This window comes from Gossypium raimondii, chromosome 12 (genome assembly GCF_025698545.1).
Source record: "Gossypium raimondii isolate GPD5lz chromosome 12, ASM2569854v1, whole genome shotgun sequence".
Lineage (NCBI taxonomy): Eukaryota > Viridiplantae > Streptophyta > Magnoliopsida > Malvales > Malvaceae > Gossypium > Gossypium raimondii.
Genome location: NC_068576.1, coordinates 36,571,338 through 36,592,974, shown reverse-complemented (window position 1 = coordinate 36,592,974; position 21,637 = coordinate 36,571,338). Strand labels below are relative to the sequence as shown.

The window sequence follows — 21,637 nt, the reverse complement described above, 5'->3', positions numbered from 1 at the left end:
ATGTTTAAGTGTTAATGTAGGTGGAAGACATGTTTGGGTGAGAAATAAGGCTTGAAAATGGTCTTATTTTGTCCACATGGGCAGAGACACGGACGTCTGTCTCAGCCGTGTGTGACACACGGCCTAGTACATGGGTGTGTGTTTCGGCCGTGTGTCCCCTGCATCTTTAAAATTCAAAACAGAATGCTCAGGATTTTTCACATGGCCTGGCACACGGGCGTGTGGCTTGGCTGTGTGACCCCTGCACCTACACACAACCTAGCACAAGGGCGTGTGACTTGGCCGTGTGACCTAAGTTAGAGAGTTACATGGGTATGGACACGGACTAGGTCACGGCCGTGTGCCTTATTTCAAATGTCCACACGGCCTAGCAGACGGGCGTGTCACTTAGCCGTGTGAGCCACATGGCCTAACCACATGGGCATGTGTCCCCTGCACCTAGAATTTTTTTTTGAAATTTCGCGAAAAATTCACTGAATACCCGAATTAGTCCCGACTTGTTTCTAATGTATGCTTTGGGCCTCGAGGGCTCATATAAGGGACTTTATGAATAATATCTGATATGAATGTTAAATAATATGAAATGTCTGTATTTGATCTGTTTATTTCGATAATGCTCTGTAACCCTGTTCCGGCGACGGATACGGGTTAGGGGTGTTACATATGTTACAATTCAAAATAAAATAGTACAATCTATGAATAATAATAATCGAGCTGAGACCCCTCCGGATATCGTGTCCACCTCCTAACCTAGTGGGTTATCTGAAAAGATGGAAAAAATAAAAGGAAGTGAGCTATGAAGCTCAGTGTGAGTTCCATCACAAGAAAAATTAGTGCAACCGATTAGCTTACAAAATCAAATCACATAGAGTAATTCACAATAGCATTTTGAGTATATCGGTTTATCAGATCAGCTCAACAATGTATATACATATTCACATATATGATCTCAAAAATCTCAAATAGTATGCACATGCTTTGTGAATACAATACAGGCCTAATAGAAAAGATCCTACCCTACCGCTACACACCATAGTTGGAGTTCCCTAGAACTCGTTCATCCCTACACACCGAGTTGTGGATAAACCACAAAAGTTGCAGGTTACTACGCTATCAGATAATATGTGGATGAAACATCAAAGTTGCATATAATTTTATTTGAATTTAATTATAAAATATTATTTTATTATTCTTTGAATGATAATATAAACTATTGGACAGATCGATCTTAGGTTGAGCTTGAATTTATTTTAAAACCAAGTCTCGACTCGACCCGACTTATGGGCTAATTCTACTCTATGTCTTACTTCTATCCATAAATATTGAGTAATTTCATAACTGCTACACCAAGCACCATTTGATATTTGTTATTTTTCATTGTTCATATCACATTTGATATTTATTAATTAATTGCAATGCTTTCAATTTGCATTTAACACATAAGCATAAAAAATAATTTATTAATATCTCACCGAAGATCAAATCGGTTTACAATATGATTCGAGTTTTACCATTCCCTAAAAAATATAGGTGGAACCTCATGTGATGGCCTAATGGTTAAGGCCAGGTGTGGTTTGGGTTCGTGTCGTGCTAGTCGCATTTGTTGTTCGAGTTTTACCTTGTTATTGTAATTCACCAATATATATAGGTAAAATTATTTATTTGGCCCTCTAACTTTACAACAAAAGTCATTTTAGCCCTCTATTTAATTTTTCACCTCTTTTAGACCTTAAACTTGCGTTGTTTTTTAAATCACTCCAAAATGTATGCCACGTCAACAATTAATTATTTTTAAAAAATTTAAAAAAAATATGAAATTATTAAAAAGTATAAAAATATATAAAAAAAATTTAATTTTTAAAAAATTAATTGTTAATGTGGTATATTCGTCGATGCCACGTTAACAAAGTTAACAAACGTTAATTTTTTTATCCATTTTGAGATGATTTGACAAACAATATAAGTTAAAAGGGATAAAAGAGTCGAAAAATTAAATACAACATATATCTCTAACCCTAGGGGTGGTAGGCCTAACCCTAAATTTTGTAAATTTTTATTTTAACTTTTTTAATTTTTTTATAAATTTTATAAATAAATAAAATAAACATATAATTCAATAGGAATCGAGATTTAAGCTTTAAACGAATATAAATAAATTTATTCATGAACTCTAGTTAATTTCTTATTCATGCTTCACAAACAAACCAACAGAATGTCTAAAAACGACAAGTAAGTGGATAATGGCAGCGAGAACGGGACATGGGAAGCTCCGGTCCCCATGTGGAAGAACAGGCCCTTCCACCCAACACCACACACCTTCCCCACAAATGACAAAACCTACTACAAACAACTTAGGAAGAACAAGATCATCCTTTTACTCAAACCAATTGGGTTAATATACTTTTACTACTTAAATTCAGTCTTAATGTTTAATTTGGTACTTAAGTTCTTTTTTATTATCTCAATTTGATATTTAAATTTAGTTTTAATGTTTATTTCAGTACGAATGTGAGCTTTTTTTGTCCCAGTTAAATACTTAAGTTTAGTTTTAATGTTTAATTTAATATCAAAGTGTTTTTTTCTCGATTAGGCACCTCTATTTTTTTATTAGAACACACATGTCAAATATTCATTAAATCAATTTATGTCATTTGATTTGTGCATTCAACATTGAAGCTAAATTCATATACTAAATTGGAAAAAAACACAAGTATCACATCGAACACTAAAGCCAAACACATATACCAAATTGTATATTAACCCAAATATTTTTCATACACTTGAATTGGATTATTATTGCATGAAAATAAAAATTAAATTAAATTCACATGTATTGCCTTACAAAACAAATTCATTCATTCATCAATTAGATTTGCTTTTGGTTCATCGAATTATACAAATTTATCCCAAATTTGCAAACTCGGTCCCTGATTTCAAAAAAGCAAGTAATGTCAGAACCACCATTGATACCGGTTCTCCAAAAGCCACCTGGATACAGAGACCCAAACTTACCTGCGGCGGCTCAGTCTGGGTTTAGGCCGCCGCCGCGTAAACCGGTACTCCCGCCATCTTTTAACCCAAGGAGACGAAATCATAGCTTCTGCCGTGTTTGTTGTTGTTGGCTCTGTATCTTCGTATTGGTCTTGGTTCTCCTCGCCGTCATCGGCGTTTTAGTTTTCTACATTTGGTTCGACCCGAAATTCCCCGTGTTTCGTATTCGGTCGTTTCGGACAACCCGGTTTAATGTCACCGAAAGACCCGACGGAACCTACCTCGACGCCACGACGACGACGAGGCTCGAAATGAAGAACCCGAACGTGAAGATAACGTACTATTACGGCAAAACGGAGGTTGGAGTGAGCGTCGGGGAAGGAGGAGATGAGACTCCGGTGGGAACAACGGCGGTGCCGGGTTTCACTATGTGGAAACAGAGCACGATGAGCTTGAAAGTGGAGACGAAGGTGAGTAATACGCTGGTGGATGATTGGGTCGGGAAGAGGCTACGGAGCCGGTACCGGAACAAGATATTGGCGGTGAACGTGGAGGCTCGGACGAAAGTTGGTGTGAGTGTGACGGGGTTGAAGATTGGTAAGGTGGCGGTGACTGTTAAGTGCGACGGAATCACCATGAAAGAGCTTGACGGTGGTGACATGCCTAAATGCGTCATCGACATGTTAAAATGGTAAATAAAAAGATATTAATTTTGATACTTAGATTAAATTTTACTCATTTTACTTTAAAATAGATAAATTGATCTTTATATATTACATCAAAAAGTAAATTAATTCTTTATGTTAAAATTTTAACCCATTTGTACTGTTAAAAATTAGCGTAGCTGACGGAATAACTAAACTCGTATTCAATGTGTATCTCATATTGACATACAAAGACCAATTTTTAACCATAGAAATAGATTGAATTTTAACAGAAGAACTAATTTACTCTTTGAGGTAATGTAAAATGACTAATTTACTCATTTTTAGTATAGAGAACAAAATGGAATTCGACTTAAGGTTTCATACTACTTTTACTTTTGATTCATACTATAGTTTCATACATTTTAATTAAATATATATCTATGTTTTAGCCAAATATTATATTTTAAGGCATAAGAGTTCAGGTTTTATCCTAGTAATCTATTTTCAATTATAAAATATATATAATAAATTTTTGGTCATAAAAATATAGTAATTATATCATGATAATTATATATTTTTGTTTTTAATAATTTTAAAAGATTTAGTGCATCAATGGGCACTTTTTGCTTATTGCGATATTTGGTAAAAATTATATTTTGGATATCTAAAGATAATACGTTTAATTTGAGTATTAAGATTTATTTGAAGAAAATTAATAATTAATTAATAATGTCATCAACCAACTTTCATCAAATTAATCTTAAACTAACTTTTCAATGTTTAATTGAGTCATGCTCATAATAATAGAGGGAAGTAGAGAGTTCTAATTATGCCAATTTGGAATAGAATGATTCAATCTCAAAATTCAATATAAGAAAGGGATTAAAACAATAATTACACCTTTACTAAAATACGAATAATTTTGTAATTGATGAGTTTGATTGTGCTAATGGATAACAGGCTCAATATTTATTGACACAACTTCACATTCATCAAACACTAATTGGATAATACAATTCTTTGAACAATTTGTATCTAATGTTGTGTGTTATTATTATTATTATTATTACGAAGTATCATTTATTCATACATTTATATTAATGCAAAACCTAAACGAGATTTGTTGATTGAGTTTTAGCTTGATTGGTATGGGCATTGTTGTCAATGCAAGAGGATGTGAGTTCGAGTGTGCTGAAACGTATTATCTTCCTATTTATGGGTTGGAGAGGGATTATGGGTAGTTTCAGTCATTATGTAAAAAGAAGGTCCGTCCAAATTTTGAGATGGTTTGGACAAAAGTATTAGGCCCGAAAAATGAGCTTCGATAAAAATATTGTCTCATTTAAAATATGGGTCGGGCTCAGGCTTGAACATTCAAGGCCTGAGTCTAACTCGACCCGACCCGACCTGACCCGATTTTAAGTTTATAATTCTTTATATTATGTGATTTATATCACATATGAAGTAAATCTATACAATATATATAAACTTTATCTAATGTAAACATTAAATAAAGTTAAGATGAATATATACTAAAATTTAATAAATAAAAATATATAGAATTATTAAATATTAAATTAAAATAATATAAATATTTTTTAAAAAATAAAAATTAATATGGGAGTGTCTAAAATGGGTTTGGGTTAGGTTTTTGCAAATATGGGTGAGTTTGAGAAAAATTTTAAGCACATATTTTAGGTCGGGTTGAGTTTAAGAACGCATAAAATATATTAATATCATGCTTAAATTAAGCTCGAACCTGATTCGACCTGACCCATGAACTCTCTAGATGTAACTTGGAAAATAAGGTTTGGGAAGATTAACTTAAAAGAATAAAAAATAACTTTCATTGAAATATATAATTAATGAAAAAATACATGTAAGGAGTATTATTAGGTAGTAGAATTGGTAATGGAATTAAAAAAAAAAACTCTACAAATGAATTTATGAAGTGGTCATATATCTTTTAATTAATTATTATTTTTAAATATAATTTAAAGATATTTGACAATTTTTTTAAAATTCATTGCAAGTATACAAAATAATTAGCCATACTGTAATTTCACTTTTTATTTTAAAATGATAGTTGAATAATTTATTTATCTGATTTAATAAATAAAATGATTATGATAATATTTGAAGTACTTTTCACAATTATCTAAGGGTCTATTTGCAAAATTACTTAATAATTAAATTTGAAATTTGAAGTTCTTTTCACAATTATATAAGGGTCTATTTGCAAAATTACTTAATAATCATAATCATAATCACACATTTTCATTTAATAAATTATTCAAATATTATTTTAAAATGTTTAATAATAATTGTAATTAGTGTTTTTACTTAATGGAGTGTAATGGGAATATTTAAAAAAATTCGCAAGTAATCAATCACATAACTTTTATTTTTTCTAGAAAAGGTTTTTTTGAATAATCTCATTATAGGTTCTGGTCATATCTGTTTTTTTATACACAATGCCTAGAAATATCCATAACTACTTTTCAACCCATAAATAGGAGTATATTGTGCTTCAGTGTAATACCCCTAACTCATATCTATCGTCGGAACAGAGTTACGAAGCATTGCCGGAGTTTACAGAACAAATACAATTAATTCATGTCATTTACTATTCATATTCGAAACCAATCATATTCAAACATATTGTCCTTTAAATGGACCCTCGAGGCCCAATTTACGCATTTGAAACAAGTTGGGACTAAATCAGGAGCTCAGAGAATTTTTCGCGAAATTTCAAAAAAAATTTTAAATGCAGGGGACACACGCCCTTGTGGCTCACACGGCCAAGTGACAAGCCCATTTCCCAAGCCATGTGGGCATTCGATGTGAGGCACACGGTCGTGTCCCTGCCCGTGTCCATACTCGTGTAACTCTCTAACTTGGGTCACACGACCAACCACACGCCCATGTGCTAGGCCGTGTGAACAATTTAATTTTTAATAATTAAGTGCAGGGGTCACACGGCCAAGTCACACGCCCATGTGCTAGGCCGTGTGGCGCACACGGTTGAGACACACGTCCGTGTCTCTACTCGTGTGAGCAATTCGAAGCATTTTGTTTCTCAAATTTTAAGATGCAAGGGACACACGACCAAACCACATGCCTGTGCGCATGGCCGTGTGTCACATGGCTGAGACACACGCCCATGCCTCTTCCCGTGTGGACAAAATAAAGCCATTTCCAAGCCTTATTTCTCACCTAACCTAGCATCAACCTATCCAACCAATTTTTGTACCATTACAAGTCACAACAAGACCTTCAATTCAAGCCAATTTCAAGTTTAATACATGTCATAACATCCCTTTTATCTAAGTATTTAATCTTACACAATTGGTCATATAAACATATAAGTATATTTATGTAACTTCCATTATTCAACCATTTCAATACACATATCAAACATGATAAGGCCTTATATAACTACATCAAAATATGATTAATACTAGTCATTCCAATGGCTAGTTACAATCAAAACATTTCATCATTATGCCTACTTAGCTTATACATGCCATTATACCAAAAGTTAGCTTGTTTTATATACCGAGAAGTCTGAGGGATAGTGTGATGTGTCTCCGACCAAGTTCCAACCTTCACGAGCTTCCGAGTACTATAAAACAGAGGAAAGAAAAACCGAGTAAGCATTTAATGCTTAGTAAGTTCGTATAACTAGAAATTTAACTTACCATTCATTTTCATTAAAATAAACATATAAATGACATCCAAGCAATTTGGATAAGAGTCTAAAAAACAACTTCACTAATCATGTTAGTCAAGTAATTCACATAAATACTAAGAACATGAATGAGCTCATCATGTAATAACTTTCATATACATATGTTTTTCATATCATATTTCCATATAACATATAAATTTCCATGACAAATCATCTCAAGTTCAGTTTAACCATATCAGAACTTTGCCCGTTGAATTTATTTGAAATATCGATGGACACACATGTAGTACACTTGAGGTGTACAATTATAATCCATCAATTCATATTCAGGGGTACTCATTAGAGCACATAATTAGGAAGCACTCTCTCGAGCCATATAATAGGAAGCTCATGTGAGCCATGTAACAAGAAGCTTATCCGAGCTATAACAGGAAACTTATAAGATTTTAAAACAGAAAGCTCATGTGAGCTTAACAGGTAACTCCGAAGAGCTATTATCAGGGAGCTCCGGGTAGCCATATATCAGTAAGTTCAAGCGAGCCATATTAGGAAGCTCACAAAGAGCCTATATCGGGATGCTCATAAAGAGTTGCGGTATGTCAGCAATACATGTAGGATCAACACCGATCATATAACAGGACACTCACAAAGAGCTGCGGTATGTCCGCAACACATGCAGGATCAATACCGATTATATAACAGGACGCTCACAAAGAGCTACGGTATGTTCAAAACACATGCAGGATCAATACCAATCGGGATGCTCACAGGAACCATGTAACGGGAAGCTCGAGAGGGCTTATAACAGGATGCTCGTAAGAGTTGTGGTGTGTCCGCAACATATACAAGACCACAACCAATACATGAAATCCTATATCCATCGAGTTTCATTTATTCAAACGGAACTTTATACTTATCAATCATTGTCGGATATGTAAATACTTTCATATACATGACAATAATACAAACACATACATACAATTCAATTAACACATATAAATTCTCAATTTAGTTACATGAACTTACCTCGATAATTGTTCGTGTTCGTATGCTACTAATCCGATACTTTTTGTTTTCCTTGATCCAATTCCGAACTAGGTCTATCTGGATCTATATGAGTAAATTTAACTCATTTTAATACAATTCACATTCAATTCCATCCAATTCGCATCCTAGGCAAAATTACCATTTTTCTCCTATACTTTTAATTAAGGACGATTTTGTCCTTAGGCTCGAAAAATGAAATTAATGCAATTTAATACTTATACCAAGTCTAACTGAATTTTTTGTATAACAATAAAAGTCCATATATTTCACAAAAATAAAAAGTTTTCCATGAATTTTACATCTTTACAATTTAGTCCCTAAATCATAATTTCATGAAAATTTCCTTTACAAAAGTTGTTTATCTATCAACAACCTTTCATTTTCTACCGTAAATTTCAAGATTTCAGCGTACTCATCCATGGTAAAATTTTAAAACTTTGATAAATTTACAAATTGATCCCCAAATTAGATAGATTAAGTTATTACGATCTCCGAAATATAAAAATTACTAAAAACGGGACAAGAATTCATACCTAATTGAACCAAAACAACTTGCTTGAGCTCACTTTCTCTTAGCTAGGGTTTCCATGTATTTTTAATTTGGGGAAGATGATGAAATAATATGATATTAGTTTATTATCATCTTTAATTATTTTAATTTTCAATTTAGTCCTTTTCTTTTTCTAATTTTCCATGGATGAATCATCATAAATATTTACTAACTACTCTTAATGGTCTATTTGCCTTATAAGGACCTCAAATTTTGAATTCCATAGCTATTTAATCCCTCTAGCTACTAGAATTCAACTTTTTCATTTTATGCAATTTGGTCCTTTCTATAGAATTAAACATATAATCGGTAAAATTTTCATAACAAAATTTTCATATGTCTTTCCTATCATAATACAGACCATGCAAAAATATTAAAATAATTTTCCTTTCAAGCTCAGATTTGTGGTCCCGAAACCACTGTTCTGATTTCACTGAAAACGGGCTGTTACATTCAGCGCACTCGAACCCACATCCTACTTAATAAATAGGAAGACAAACACATCTATGTAATTAGAATTTCTTGTAATTACAAGATTGTGTATCTGCTACCTTAATAATTACATTTTTTTTGTAATTATTAAATAAAATTGATAATCCTTACAAAAACAAAATGAATTTTGAATATATCTTTAGCAAAATTTTCTAGATTAAAATATGCTCAAGATTTATGATTTCTTCGTACTTTTGGAATTTAATTCCTTACATTTATTTTAAGGAATTTAGCCTTTTTACTTTTTGAATTTGAAAATACAAATTCAATTATTTTTAGAATTCAATCCTTATATTTATTTTAAGGAATTTAGTCTCTTTATTTTTGGATTTGAAAATACAAATTCAATTATTTTAGAATTCAATCTCCTTACATTTTTCAAGGAATTCAACGTTTTATTTCTCGGATTTGAAATTAGAAATTCAATTGTTAACACAATTAAAATTCTTATATTAAATTCAATTTTATTACAATACATTGTTGCTACAAAACTATTCAATGAGTATTTTTATTTCAAAATGCTATGCTAGCATATTTAATGGGAAAATTTTAACAATATTAATAATTTGAACTTGAATTTTAAATTTTGAAAAATAAAAAATTCTTTAAAATAAAAATAAAAAATTAAACCTCAAATGTAAATATATATATATATATATCTATAGTGATGTGAAGCATATTTTAGACCTTTTTATTGGGTTGAGAAATCTCAAATCACATGATTGGCTTTTGTCTGAATTATTATTTTTTAAAAGCCAGCACTTGAAGATACCTAAAAGAAAAGCTGTAAATGTTTAAAAAGATGAACTAAAATTGCCTTACTTTGCTACTACTAAAATAGCCTTCAATTATTCTATATTCTATAATAGGGGTGCAAGCTTGAGCTTAGCTCAAAACTCGAGTTTAATACTCAACCTGAACTCAATTCAACATTAATTTTTAAACTCAAAACTCTTTAGCTCAATAAAATATTAGCACATATAAATGTAAAACAAAATTCTTAAGTTTAATGGTTAAATACAAAATTAATATGTAAATTTGTCCACTTCTCTTAGACCGGTACTTATAATTTTGTTTGTCCCAAATTGTTACCTCAACTTTTTTTCTGCCCATTAATTTGGTATTTGAGCCATTTTGCTGACGTGATAGTGCTGACCACTTACGCATCAGCTACTTACGTGCCACCACGTGTTGCACTCCTAAGATTGGACATTTTTTACCGGATTCTTTTAAATATTATTACTTAATAATATTATTCCTTTAAAAAAATTTCTTTACCATCGTCTTCAACCTTTTTTTTTTCTTCTCTCTCTTTCGTTTTCTCCTTCACTTCTTCGTTTCTTATCTCTTTCGTTTCAACGTGAATAGGGTTTTGTGCTCTCTTTCGTTTTCCATCTCCTTCACGTCTTCTTCAGCAAACAGAAAATCAAGCGGTCAAAATAGGGTTTTCTACTGCCGTTGCAGTTTAAGGGCTCCACGCGAATACTTCACGGAACAAAGGGAGAAAATTTTTTGGTTGTGATAACCTCAAAGAGGTAAATTTTTGCTTTTAAATTGTTGGGTTGAAGGAAATTATGGTTTAAATTTTGGTCTGCTATTATTGGGTGTGTGAAAAATAAAGAGTTTTGTGATTTGAGTTGAAGCATTTGTGCAATTTTGTATACCGTCATTTTGTTGTAACTTGGGTTGAAGAATTATTCTGCAAATTTTAATATTCTGATGTGTTTATCGTCTGTGAGAAAAGAGACCGGGGGTTGTGATAATGACTCAAAATCGAAGTAGGGGAAAAAAACTTTCTTTTTATGAAAAAAACACCCAATATAAACCACATCACATGGAAAAAAGAAATCTCAATCGAATATTCAAGAAGACCGAAAAAAAAACCCAAAGTAGGATAATTTTGATTCAAACTAGGGTAATCGATGATGAAACCAAGATTCTTTCAATGAGATAATGAACCAATTTTTTAGATGACTAAGATGATGAAAGAGTTCTACAATAGCAGAGATTCTGAAAGATTTTACCAGCAATATTGAAGGATGGAAACATCTAGTGAATGGATTCAATGAAGATTTTAATAGATGAAAGGTTTCCCAAAGGTGATGAAAGGCTTTTTCAGGAATCGGTGGAAACCTTTCACTAACCGGTGCATGAATTTTAAGAAATTATTCGAATCATTGTTTTTTAAATTAAAGGAATACGGTCAAAATAAAAATAAAAATGGCCCAATCTTGGGACTGCAACACGTGGCGACATGCGAATGGTTAACGCTACCACGTCAACAAAATCTTAATGTCGTTAGGCTTAAGTACCAAATTAATGGACGGAAAAAAAGTTCGAGTGTTAATCTGAGACAAAAAAAAACTATAAATACCAATTTGGGAGAAGTGAACAAATTCGGGTACTAATTTTATATTTAACCCTAAGTTTAATGGTTAAAAATATTGATTAACAGGTAAAAAAGGTAATAAAGAAACAACAGAATGTGTTGCAAACAATGATGTTTGAACTAGATCAAATTGGTTAGATCGAGAATCGGTTGAGGTACTAATCCGGAGAATGGCATTGAATTGATTTACTAAGAGTTGATACGAACTGGTTGAACAAGCAATTGAACTGATTGAATCGAATTTCTTTTTTTTTAAATAATTTTTAATCAAACCATTCAAATCAATCAGATACAAATCAATGCCCTAACTAGTTCAACCATAATCCGATTCTAAAAACATTAGTTACAAAGGATCTAGGAGGTTCAAATACAAGGAAGTACATGTCCTTTGTACAAAACAATCAAGACCCAAGATTTTGAACAAGAGAAGTCCTATTCTTTCGACTTTTAAAATTGAATTACTTTACTTTTAGTTTTAAGGTTTTGGTCTTTTTCTTATTTAAAAAATAAAGTCTAACTATTGATGGACTTTCGTTAAATTTAAATATATGACATTTTAATATTAAGAAGTTTGATTAGAAAATTTAATGTTTGATTTATGATATATGTACAAGCCCAAATTGCCCGGGCCTAAACCAATATAGGCCCAACAAAATTAAAACTCAAGCCTAATTACCCAAACAATAACCAAACCAGCCCAACTCTAAAAAACCCTAGAACCTTCAGCGCAACCCCAACCACCGCACGACTCGGGGCCAGAAGCCTCCCTCTGCGCGATTTGCGCCTCCACGTGCATACGCTTTCTACGCCACCAAACCTGCAAAAAAGGAGGCGCACAAATGCAACAATAATAGAAAATAATGGGGGTTTTGCGAGATTTTTTTTTCCTCTTCTTTATTTTTCGGTTATAAAAACCGAGGGGGAAATCAGTGTAAAAGGGAGGGAAGGATTAAAGGAGAAGGAAGGCAAACGTTGTATGGAAAAACATTAGAAAACACGAAAGATCAGAATACAATTTTGAAGGTTTTTATTTCTTTTTGTTTTCCTCGAATCTTTTTTCTGTTTTTGGTTACCATTTCATGTCTTTTTGAGACAAAAGATAAGGGAAGAAAGAGGAGTTTTGTTTACCTTTCAATCGGCGGTGGCGTGCGGTTGGGAAAAATACGCGAACGGCGGCGGTGGGGGGCTGAATATGGGAACCCTAGCAGAGGAGGCTAGGGTTCATAAGTTTTTTTTTAAAAACATGGCAGGAAATGTTTTTTTTTTTAAAAAATGTTGCTTTTATAACAAAATTAAAACGGCGCCGTTTTAAATGGACAGACCCGCGCGGTGACCCGACCCGGAGGGGAGGATCCGCGCGTTCTGACGTCACATGGGATATTTGCGCAATTGGCCATTCCTTTTTGCGATGCACTTCAATTAAACTCATGTTGTTTTTTTTTTTATTTTGCCACATCTTTCATTTCTGTTTCAATTCGGTCCTTCGCTGCGCAGCGTTTTGGAGGGTGGGATTAATTTCCCTTTTAGTCCCCCATAGTTGTTCGCGTGTTCAAGTTTGTCCTATTTTATTTATTTTCGAATCTACCCATTTTTTTTGTTTTTAAGTTCAATTTAGTCCATTTTAGCTATTTTTTTATTTTTTTTAATATTTATCATTATATCATTATTTATTATTATTATATTATTTATTATTATGGTTATTATCATTATTTCTATATTCATACACGCATGGTTTTTGCATAATATATACATATATGCATTTTTTTCATATAGTACATATGCATATTTTTATATATAATATATATGCATTTTTTAATATATATATTTTAAGCTTTTATGAATACGTGCATATCTTTTATTCATACGTTTTATATATATATTTTTATGTTTTTAAAAATTTTATATACTTTATATTTTATATATACTTATACATTTTTATTTTTTTGTAAATATATACACATATACATTTTTTATCTTTATTTTATTTTCATGATTTTCATATACATATATACATGCACTTTTTATTAGTTTTTTTGGTTAGATGAATTTCATTCTTTCTTTTTGTTTGCAAATTTACTTGTATATTGTACTTGTATATATATTTGTAAATATTTATTCATATATGTTTGAAATTAAAGTTGTGTTTCATATTATACATTAACTTTTAACATACCTTTCGGAAAATATATTTTGGTTTTATCGAAGCATTAAAATCATCATATTTTTACAAATTTCCAAAATATTTGGCATCCATGATTCTCGGGAAAGATTGTGTCCTAACTTACTGGATTGCGATTATTTTTCGATGAATTTAGAAAGCCAAGTATTTATTTTGCAATAAATTCACAAATTTTAAATAAAAGCTTATTCTCGAATTCAAAATGTTGGGTCCTAACTTCATGGTCATGACATTTTCTTCTCGAAATAAGAATTTTCAAAAGCGAAAGGCGATTCGGGTATTTTGAAGATTTAAAACATTGCGCCTAACTCACTGGGTGTGGTGTTTTATTTCTTTGAAATAAGAATGTCTTATTATTTTAATTGTTTATGAAATAAAAGTTTCTTTTAAAATCTTTTAAATTTTCGACACCAAGGCATTAAAAAAAATCAATTTGGTACCAATTTTGGGCGTTACGAGGGTGCTAATCCTTCCTCGTGCGTAACTGACTCCCGAACCTGTTTTCTCAAATTTCGCAGACCAAAATTATTTTTAAGGTGGGCCGATCACACCTTAATAAAGGATCAGTGGCGACTCCAGTTTTATTTTCAAAGTCGACAACTAAAATTTTTGTTTTCAAAAAACGGTTTCGACAATATATATTCAAATTGAGTCCTGAACTTCTCCAAAAGTACTTAGTTGGTACTTAAACTTTTTTTAAACTTGTATTTTATCACCCAAGTTGGTACCTTCGCACTAACACAATTAGTTTATGCTAACGTGGCATTAATGGTCAATCTGATGATGACATGTGAAGCTTCTCAGTATGCCATGTGACAAGCATAAATTAAAAATATTTAAAAATAAATTAATCAATAAAGTATAAATTTTTATCCAAGTTCTTTCTTGATATGAAAAAAGTATATTTTTTATTAATTTATATATTTTTAATTTTTTAAATATTAAAATTTATATTTGTCTCATGGCATACTAAAAGGTTGCCATGTATCACCAACGAATTGGTTATCAGTGCCATGTCAGTATAAAGTAATAATGTTAGTGCGGAGGTACTAAATTAGATGATGGAATACAAATTCAAGTACCAACTAGATTCAAAAAAAAATTCAAATACCAATTAAGTACTTTTGGACGAGTTCAGGAGACAAATTACATATTAAACCATTCAAATTTAATTGAAGTAAATTAACAATATTATCGATTGAACTTTATTTTAAAAGAGTCAAACTTTGCTATTAATCCTGTACTATACATAAGTCATGAAATTAGCCTATGTACTTTAAATTGGTCATTTTAGTCTTTACACTTTCAAATTTTAAAATTTCAGGTCTCGACTAAACGATAATTATTAAATTCATTAAATTGAATTATACTATTTTCAAAATCTTATGTGAAAACTATCATATGTATGCTGTTATATTAATTTATTATTTTGACTTAATACTCTAAAAATCATATCTTTTAATTAATGGATCAAATAGATAAGCTACTAAATCCACGATTTACATGCGATACATGACTAATAACATAATTTGACCTAACAGACTAACGGTTATAGTTTAAATCATTATTGAAATTTTAAAATAATAGGTTAAAATTAACTAATAAGAACTAAAATCGATCAAATTAGAATATAAGAACCAAATCCACAATTATCACATAGTTCAAGAATTAACAACAAATTTGGACTTTTTCAAATCAAACAAATTGAAAAGTCTCAATTTTATTTTTCATTGTAAAAGTTTTAATTATGGTTTTGGTAAATTTGTGACTCAAATCTCTCTAATTTCACATCATTTAGAGTATTTTTTTAATTCAATCTTAAAACATTTAATTTACATTAACTGAATTTCCGCATGGTTATAACTAAGTGATCAAATTCAAACTTATTATCAATTCGTAGAACTTAGAAGAATCTTATTATGTCAAATTGAAGTAAAGGGATTGAATCATAAGTTTCAATACAGTTAAAAGGACTAAAACCAGATTTGAACCTTTTTAAATGAAATATGATCCACGCTTTCCTTTGTCGTTCACTCTTTCCCATAGTATCCTTTCATCTAATCAACACCAACAATATGATAAATTTATCTACATATTAAGAAAAAATCTCATACGAATTTAAAAACTGTATACATAATGTATAAAGAAATTCTTTCAAAAAGAATTAATTGGTACATTTCACTTTAAGGACAAATTTCAAATTTATAATTTAATGTGCAATTAATAATGATCACGAAACTGCAATAGAGAAAAAATTTAACCAGTCCCATTGCAAAATGAATTAATGAATTATAACCGACTGTACAAGTGATAACACTAACCTAACGTTTTTTTGGTAATCTAATTATATATAATACGTCATCTTAATTTACTATTCTTGTGCATAAAAATATAACAAACAAATATTAACATATGAATATTCAAATATCACATGCATAATCGACGCTAATGCTATATAAACATATTAATTATCCTATTTACTTGTAAGTTTCATGATTTTTCTTTCTTTTCTTAATACAAACCTAAATAATACGCCTCAACTAATATTATTCAAATAGACCAATGAAATCTTAATTTAATGACAAATCACACATCGCACCGTCATTAAATATTTGCATAACCATAAGAGATTTACATAATTCCACTGTTTCCAAGACCCTTTCCTAAAGGATAAACACTAATTTCTCCTTAATATACACTACTTGATTCTCAGCTTTCTCATCACTCTGATTTTCAAATAAAAACCATAAATCAGTTCAGCCATAAGAAAACTCAAAAAAAAAAAAAACAGAGTTTCAATCCTAACAAACACTATCAAGTCCCTCTGCTAATTGTTAGTAGTAATAATTACATGCCAAAGCTACGAGGTCTGTCAAATTTAATGTCTAAAGTGACTAAGGCAATGGGTAATACCTCTTCTCCTTGTTCATGAAGCAGCCACAGCATCAGCTCTCGGACTCGGATCAAAGAGTTGATGCAGTTTGGCACCGGAGTTCGACTTTTTCTCGTACATTTCACCCTCTTTGTCTGCTTTCTTGTTCATAATTATATCCTTTGCATATCCTAGTTCACCGTTTTTCAATCCCTCCTGTATTACAAAAAGGCTTCACCAGTCATTACTATGGAGTTTAAGAAGGGGGGTAATTTCCAAAAAGTTAAACTTCCCTACCACTAATGTAGCATTTTCTAGCCTTAGTTTCTCGGATTTTTCGGTTAGTTGATTTATTTCGGATCTAAGTGTTGTGTTTTCTGCGGTCAAGGATTCAACTTTTCGGGCAAGCTCTTCGGTCTCGGCCTACAAAACAATGCAGTGCATTTAGCTTCAGATAATTCATTGTCGTACTTCAAATCTGGGATTAGTATGTTTTAAAGCAAATAAGAAACAAGATATATTTCTTATACCTGCTTCCTCAACCTTGATCTTCGAGCAGATTCTCTGTTAGACTGTTTCCTCCTCTCCCGTTTCAGCTCCCGTTCATTCTATTTAAATTTAATTTAAGTTAGCTACGGCTTAAGATAACGGAAACAACTCGGATCATAGGCAAGCTAAAAAGGATAGCTTTGAAAGGCAGGATAGAAAGAAATACCTGCAACCAGATTTCAGATGTCATTACACGAGGTACATTTGTAGGGCTGGACTTGGCAGGAGGGTTACTAAGCTCCAAAGATGTGGTCATGCCAGAAGGAAGTACGGATCCAACTGGTTTAGGAGAAATGGTTGCAGTAGCCTCTCGTGCAGCGACTGGTTTAGACCTTGCCTCATTATTCCCTTCTACACCTGCTAACACAGAGACCATAATCAATTAGCCTAAACCTCCACAAATGAAAGTGGGACTAGAATAATTTAAATCTCACTCTTTTCATCACGAAAAAGTTTAGCATATCAAGCTCAAGAACCCAAGTACCACACATACAAGTTCTCAGAAGTGCGACCGCGTATCTCTAATGGGACTTCCTATTAATTCTCATAGGTAGAATGTTCATTTAAAAACAGGACATACAAGACACAAGAAAATCTAAGTTTAAAAGCAGACTCAAATCTTAGTGAATTAATCTGTCTTCGAAACATCATGCATCCAAGTATAGTTCCACACCATGATATCAATCACGAAAATCACAGAGGCTAACATGCATACCAGGAAAAAGGAAAGGGGAGATGGAGAGGCAGGAGTATATCTTACCAATGGCTGGGGTTCCCTCCCTGCTTCTTTTCCATCTTGTTTGATCTGCCTGATAGATGACATACAATGACAAAAACAAGCTTTAGCATTTGGACCCTAATAATTGTTTAATATATTATTCAAATAAACTAAATTGTACAGAAATGAACAAGTAGTTGGAAACAGGTTAACCGGATAGAAATGAGATCTCACCCCAGTTGTATTCCCATCACTATCATCAGTGGAACCTTCAGTCTCCGCACTGTCCACATAATCATAAAAATTAGTCTAGCCACAACAGATCAACTGGGAAAAGTTCAACTGGTAATGCAATCTCCTACGAATAGGTTGCTGAGGCATAACTTTGATATCCTGAAGAATACTAATTTGTCCAGAAAAGATGAACAAACCTCTGAGATGGTCTGGGTTCAGCCCCACTTTCAGCATTCTCAGCAGTACTATTGCCTATTGACATTGCAAGGCCATCAAATCCTTTCAGCTTCTTCATTAAGCCTCCGTTTGTATTCCCAGAGAACTTTGTAGGTGTTTCTGGTGCTGCCTGCATTACAATGCTCTGGTTATATTCAACACCAGCTTAAAGCATAAAGCAAAGACTGTCAACTTCCCAGCTAACTCATTCAAGCCGTGTATATGCATGTGTATCAACAATAATTAAAGATAAAAATAGCAACAGTTTGAAAAGATTAATTCAACAAAAGAATACTTAGTTCTTACTTTAGGTGATGATGGAACACCATGACCATGTGATCCCTGGATTTCAGAAGCAAACAACGCATTAGAATATAACATGAGATATAACAGAAGCAGAGCTCTTGGTTTTATTTATCATTTAATTCATATCCTGATGGAGGGGGATGGATGACTTCAATTTTCCATTTTTAAATTCAGTGTCTCTGAGTTATACTGGTAATTGTTAAGGAATCCACCAGTATTACTAGTCGGTAACCATTAAAAAGGATTACTCATAAAGCAGCAAGAAGGACTAAAATTGTACAACAGTATGCGTATGACACACACCAAGCATAATAAAACTATGCATTCATATAAAAAATGCAAAACAAGGTAAACTCCTAGATTTTTATTTTATGTTAATAACACTCCAATTAGAAGATACTGACGAAGCAAACTTACCATAGGAACCGTAGGATGCACATAAACTCCCCCATGTGGGTATATTGTTGCATAAGGTGTCCCATAAGGTGGCATGATAGCCTGGAAGTGTAATATTAGTTACAGAGAAGTTGAATGTAAACTTAAATGAAGTTATTAAATGCACTGGAGCCATGGGCATTACCTGTGTTGGCCCCCACATATAGGGGGGAGGAGCATGGCCAGATGCCACAGCTGAGTTATAATATGGTGGCATAGGAACACGAGGACCGTAATATGCCTGAATATGTAATAAAGAACCATAAAATCCCCGTCAGAAATTCCATTGAAAAAATGCCTTCAAACAGCAGCAAGAAAGAGGAAACTAAGTGCATGCATAAAGTAGATAACCTGCATGGCTGCCCAATCGGGATAGACATGAATATTGGTCTGGTCCTGCGGATAGAAAAGGATTGACCAGTAGTCAGATACAAGCCTTAAAAATTAATCTCCACAAAAGGTTAAATATTAAGCCAATTCCACTACAACGACCATTGGATAATCATACATAGCATAGCAGATGTTCTTTTCCACCATAAAATAGTGCAGCTTTTTCCTAGTTTCAACATTTAAACAGACATAACCTCTCAGCTTACCGGTGGTGCCGGTGAAGATGATTTGTCAGATTTAGATGACTTTCCTTCATCGCTGCTACCCATGGTCAACCACCAAAGCTGAAACTTAACTTTGAGAACTTTGTTTGACTATCTCTCAACTGCAATCAAGGAGAGAAACATGAAATTGTGCTTGATAACAATATGAATGGTTCAGGAAAAAAAAATCATAGAAGCAAATTGGCACTGAATTGCAATTAGATCCAATCATTTTGATTTAATGTTAGAATTTCCATAAGGCTCTATGTAGTTTGAAGATATCATCAAACTCATTCTACTTCAGAATAACTTTTTTCGTAAAACAGAAATATATATATATATATATATATACACACACACAAATATGGCGTTACTGAATGCTCAAAACGACACCAGATCAATGAAAGTTAAATTTGTAATCATTGAACTAGCTTGATGCAGTCCATCAATTTTCTCTAGAAACAAACACAAGTTTCTGATTCGTACTTCTTAATCTTTAATTAAACAGAATTTACACATGCAAAGACCAGAATATATATCTATATATATATATATATATATGAAAGGACGAGGGTATAACCGTCTTTCAAGTAGTTTGTCACTCACACAACGAGAAAAATACAGATTTCTGCACTTTTTTTTTCCTATGAAATAAGATTTTCTTAGATGAGTCCAAAAAAATTTTAAAAAGAGAAGAATATTTTAATTACTGCTGTTCCGATTTTCTTCGTCTAATTCCTAATCAAAATTTATTACGAATTTACGAGATCTATGAACAGATAAACGCTAAAAATTACAAAAAGAAAATCCTACGAAATTCCGTAATGATTTGAAAAAATAAGCCAGCTCACAGATTCTACTTTGTTAAAAATAAAAAGCTTCGATCGTTGTAGCTTCAAATTGAATCCACTTTCCTACATTACCTCACCAAATAAAAAAAAAAATCCAGAAAGAACTAAATTGAAGTATAGACTTTCCAGCACGTTTCATCAACTTTCTTAGCAACCAAACATAACCTTACGCATTAATCCACTAAAAAATAACGCAAAAAAAAAAAAATACACGCGGAACTTCAATTTCAACATACCTTGAAAATATGAAAAATCCGAAAATCTTTCACTCTGCGAAAGAATAATTCAACAAAATAGTCAAAAAGACTGCATTAATCTTTACTCAAAAACTGAACAAAAGCTGAGAGGATTTTTTTTAATTTTTTTTTTTTTAATTTGCTTTAGCTATGGCTGGGGTGAACAAGAAGAAGAAGAAATGAAGCGCCAGCCAAGGTAAACAACCACGTCACCAAACACGTGTCGCATAAAGGAGCGCTGTATGTAAATACACGAGTAAATTGCACAAAACATCTCAAAATTATAACTCTCATTCTAAATTGATATTCAAATTTTAGAATATTCTAAAAACATTTTTAAACAATTGATGTTATATTAATAAAGTCCTTTTTTTACTAAAATTATTAATTTAGCTATTAAATAAGACTTAAAATCTTTATGAAAATTTTAAAGAAATAAATATTGTAAAAGATTTTGTCGTTCATTCTCTTTTTTCGATTTTATTTTTAAAAGTTATTCTATAATATTTTACTTTTCTTTAAAAATTTTATTTTAAATTATGTCACATAAGATTTCATATGTCATTTAATGACTAAATTAGTGGTTTCAATAATAGAATACCTTGATTGATTTAGCATCGATAGTTTTAGAATATAATTAA

General features: G+C 31.9%; 2 protein-coding genes and 1 long non-coding RNA gene across 3 annotated transcripts; 1 reads left to right on the top strand and 2 right to left on the bottom strand.

The window, feature by feature from the left end:
• The first annotated feature begins 2,830 nt into the window (after nucleotides 1-2,830).
• On the top strand, nucleotides 2,831-3,806 carry LOC105763886 (NDR1/HIN1-like protein 13). Its single transcript, XM_012582282.2, has one exon. It carries the CDS (start codon nucleotides 2,949-2,951, stop codon nucleotides 3,684-3,686), a length of 738 nt encoding a protein of 245 aa, XP_012437736.2. The 5' UTR covers nucleotides 2,831-2,948; the 3' UTR covers nucleotides 3,687-3,806.
• Nucleotides 3,807-12,377: 8,571 nt separating this feature from the next.
• Nucleotides 12,378-13,069, bottom strand: LOC105763887 (uncharacterized). The gene is made up of 2 exons (XR_001124450.2): nucleotides 12,936-13,069; nucleotides 12,378-12,624 (listed from the first exon to the last, which is right to left on the bottom strand). It is a non-coding gene; the product is annotated as an uncharacterized LOC105763887 (long non-coding RNA).
• A 3,463-nt stretch (nucleotides 13,070-16,532) lies between these two features.
• On the bottom strand, nucleotides 16,533-21,163 carry LOC105763885 (G-box-binding factor 3). Its single transcript, XM_012582280.2, has 13 exons — nucleotides 20,997-21,163; nucleotides 19,913-20,031; nucleotides 19,668-19,712; nucleotides 19,462-19,557; nucleotides 19,299-19,379; nucleotides 18,882-18,917; nucleotides 18,557-18,705; nucleotides 18,360-18,408; nucleotides 18,168-18,216; nucleotides 17,574-17,767; nucleotides 17,389-17,466; nucleotides 17,156-17,281; nucleotides 16,533-17,074 (listed from the first exon to the last, which is right to left on the bottom strand). Exons 2-13 carry the CDS (start codon nucleotides 19,973-19,975, stop codon nucleotides 16,913-16,915), a joined length of 1,128 nt encoding a protein of 375 aa, XP_012437734.2. The 5' UTR covers nucleotides 19,976-20,031; nucleotides 20,997-21,163; the 3' UTR covers nucleotides 16,533-16,912.
• Between the last annotated feature and the right edge of the window lie 474 nt (nucleotides 21,164-21,637).

Excerpts from the sequence above, each read along its gene's own strand:
- LOC105763886 (XM_012582282.2), top strand. The coding sequence starts at position 2,949 with ATGTCAGAACCACCATTGATACCGGTTCTCCAAAAGCCACCTGGATAC.
- LOC105763885 (XM_012582280.2), bottom strand. The coding sequence starts at position 19,975 with ATGGGTAGCAGCGATGAAGGAAAGTCATCTAAATCTGACAAATCATCT. Across the intron at positions 17,467-17,573 it reads CATCTGAAATCTGGTTGCAG|AATGAACGGGAGCTGAAACG; the intron begins GTATTTCTTTCT and ends AAATTTAAATAG. Across the intron at positions 17,282-17,388 it reads GATCAAGGTTGAGGAAGCAG|GCCGAGACCGAAGAGCTTGC; the intron begins GTATAAGAAATA and ends ATTGTTTTGTAG.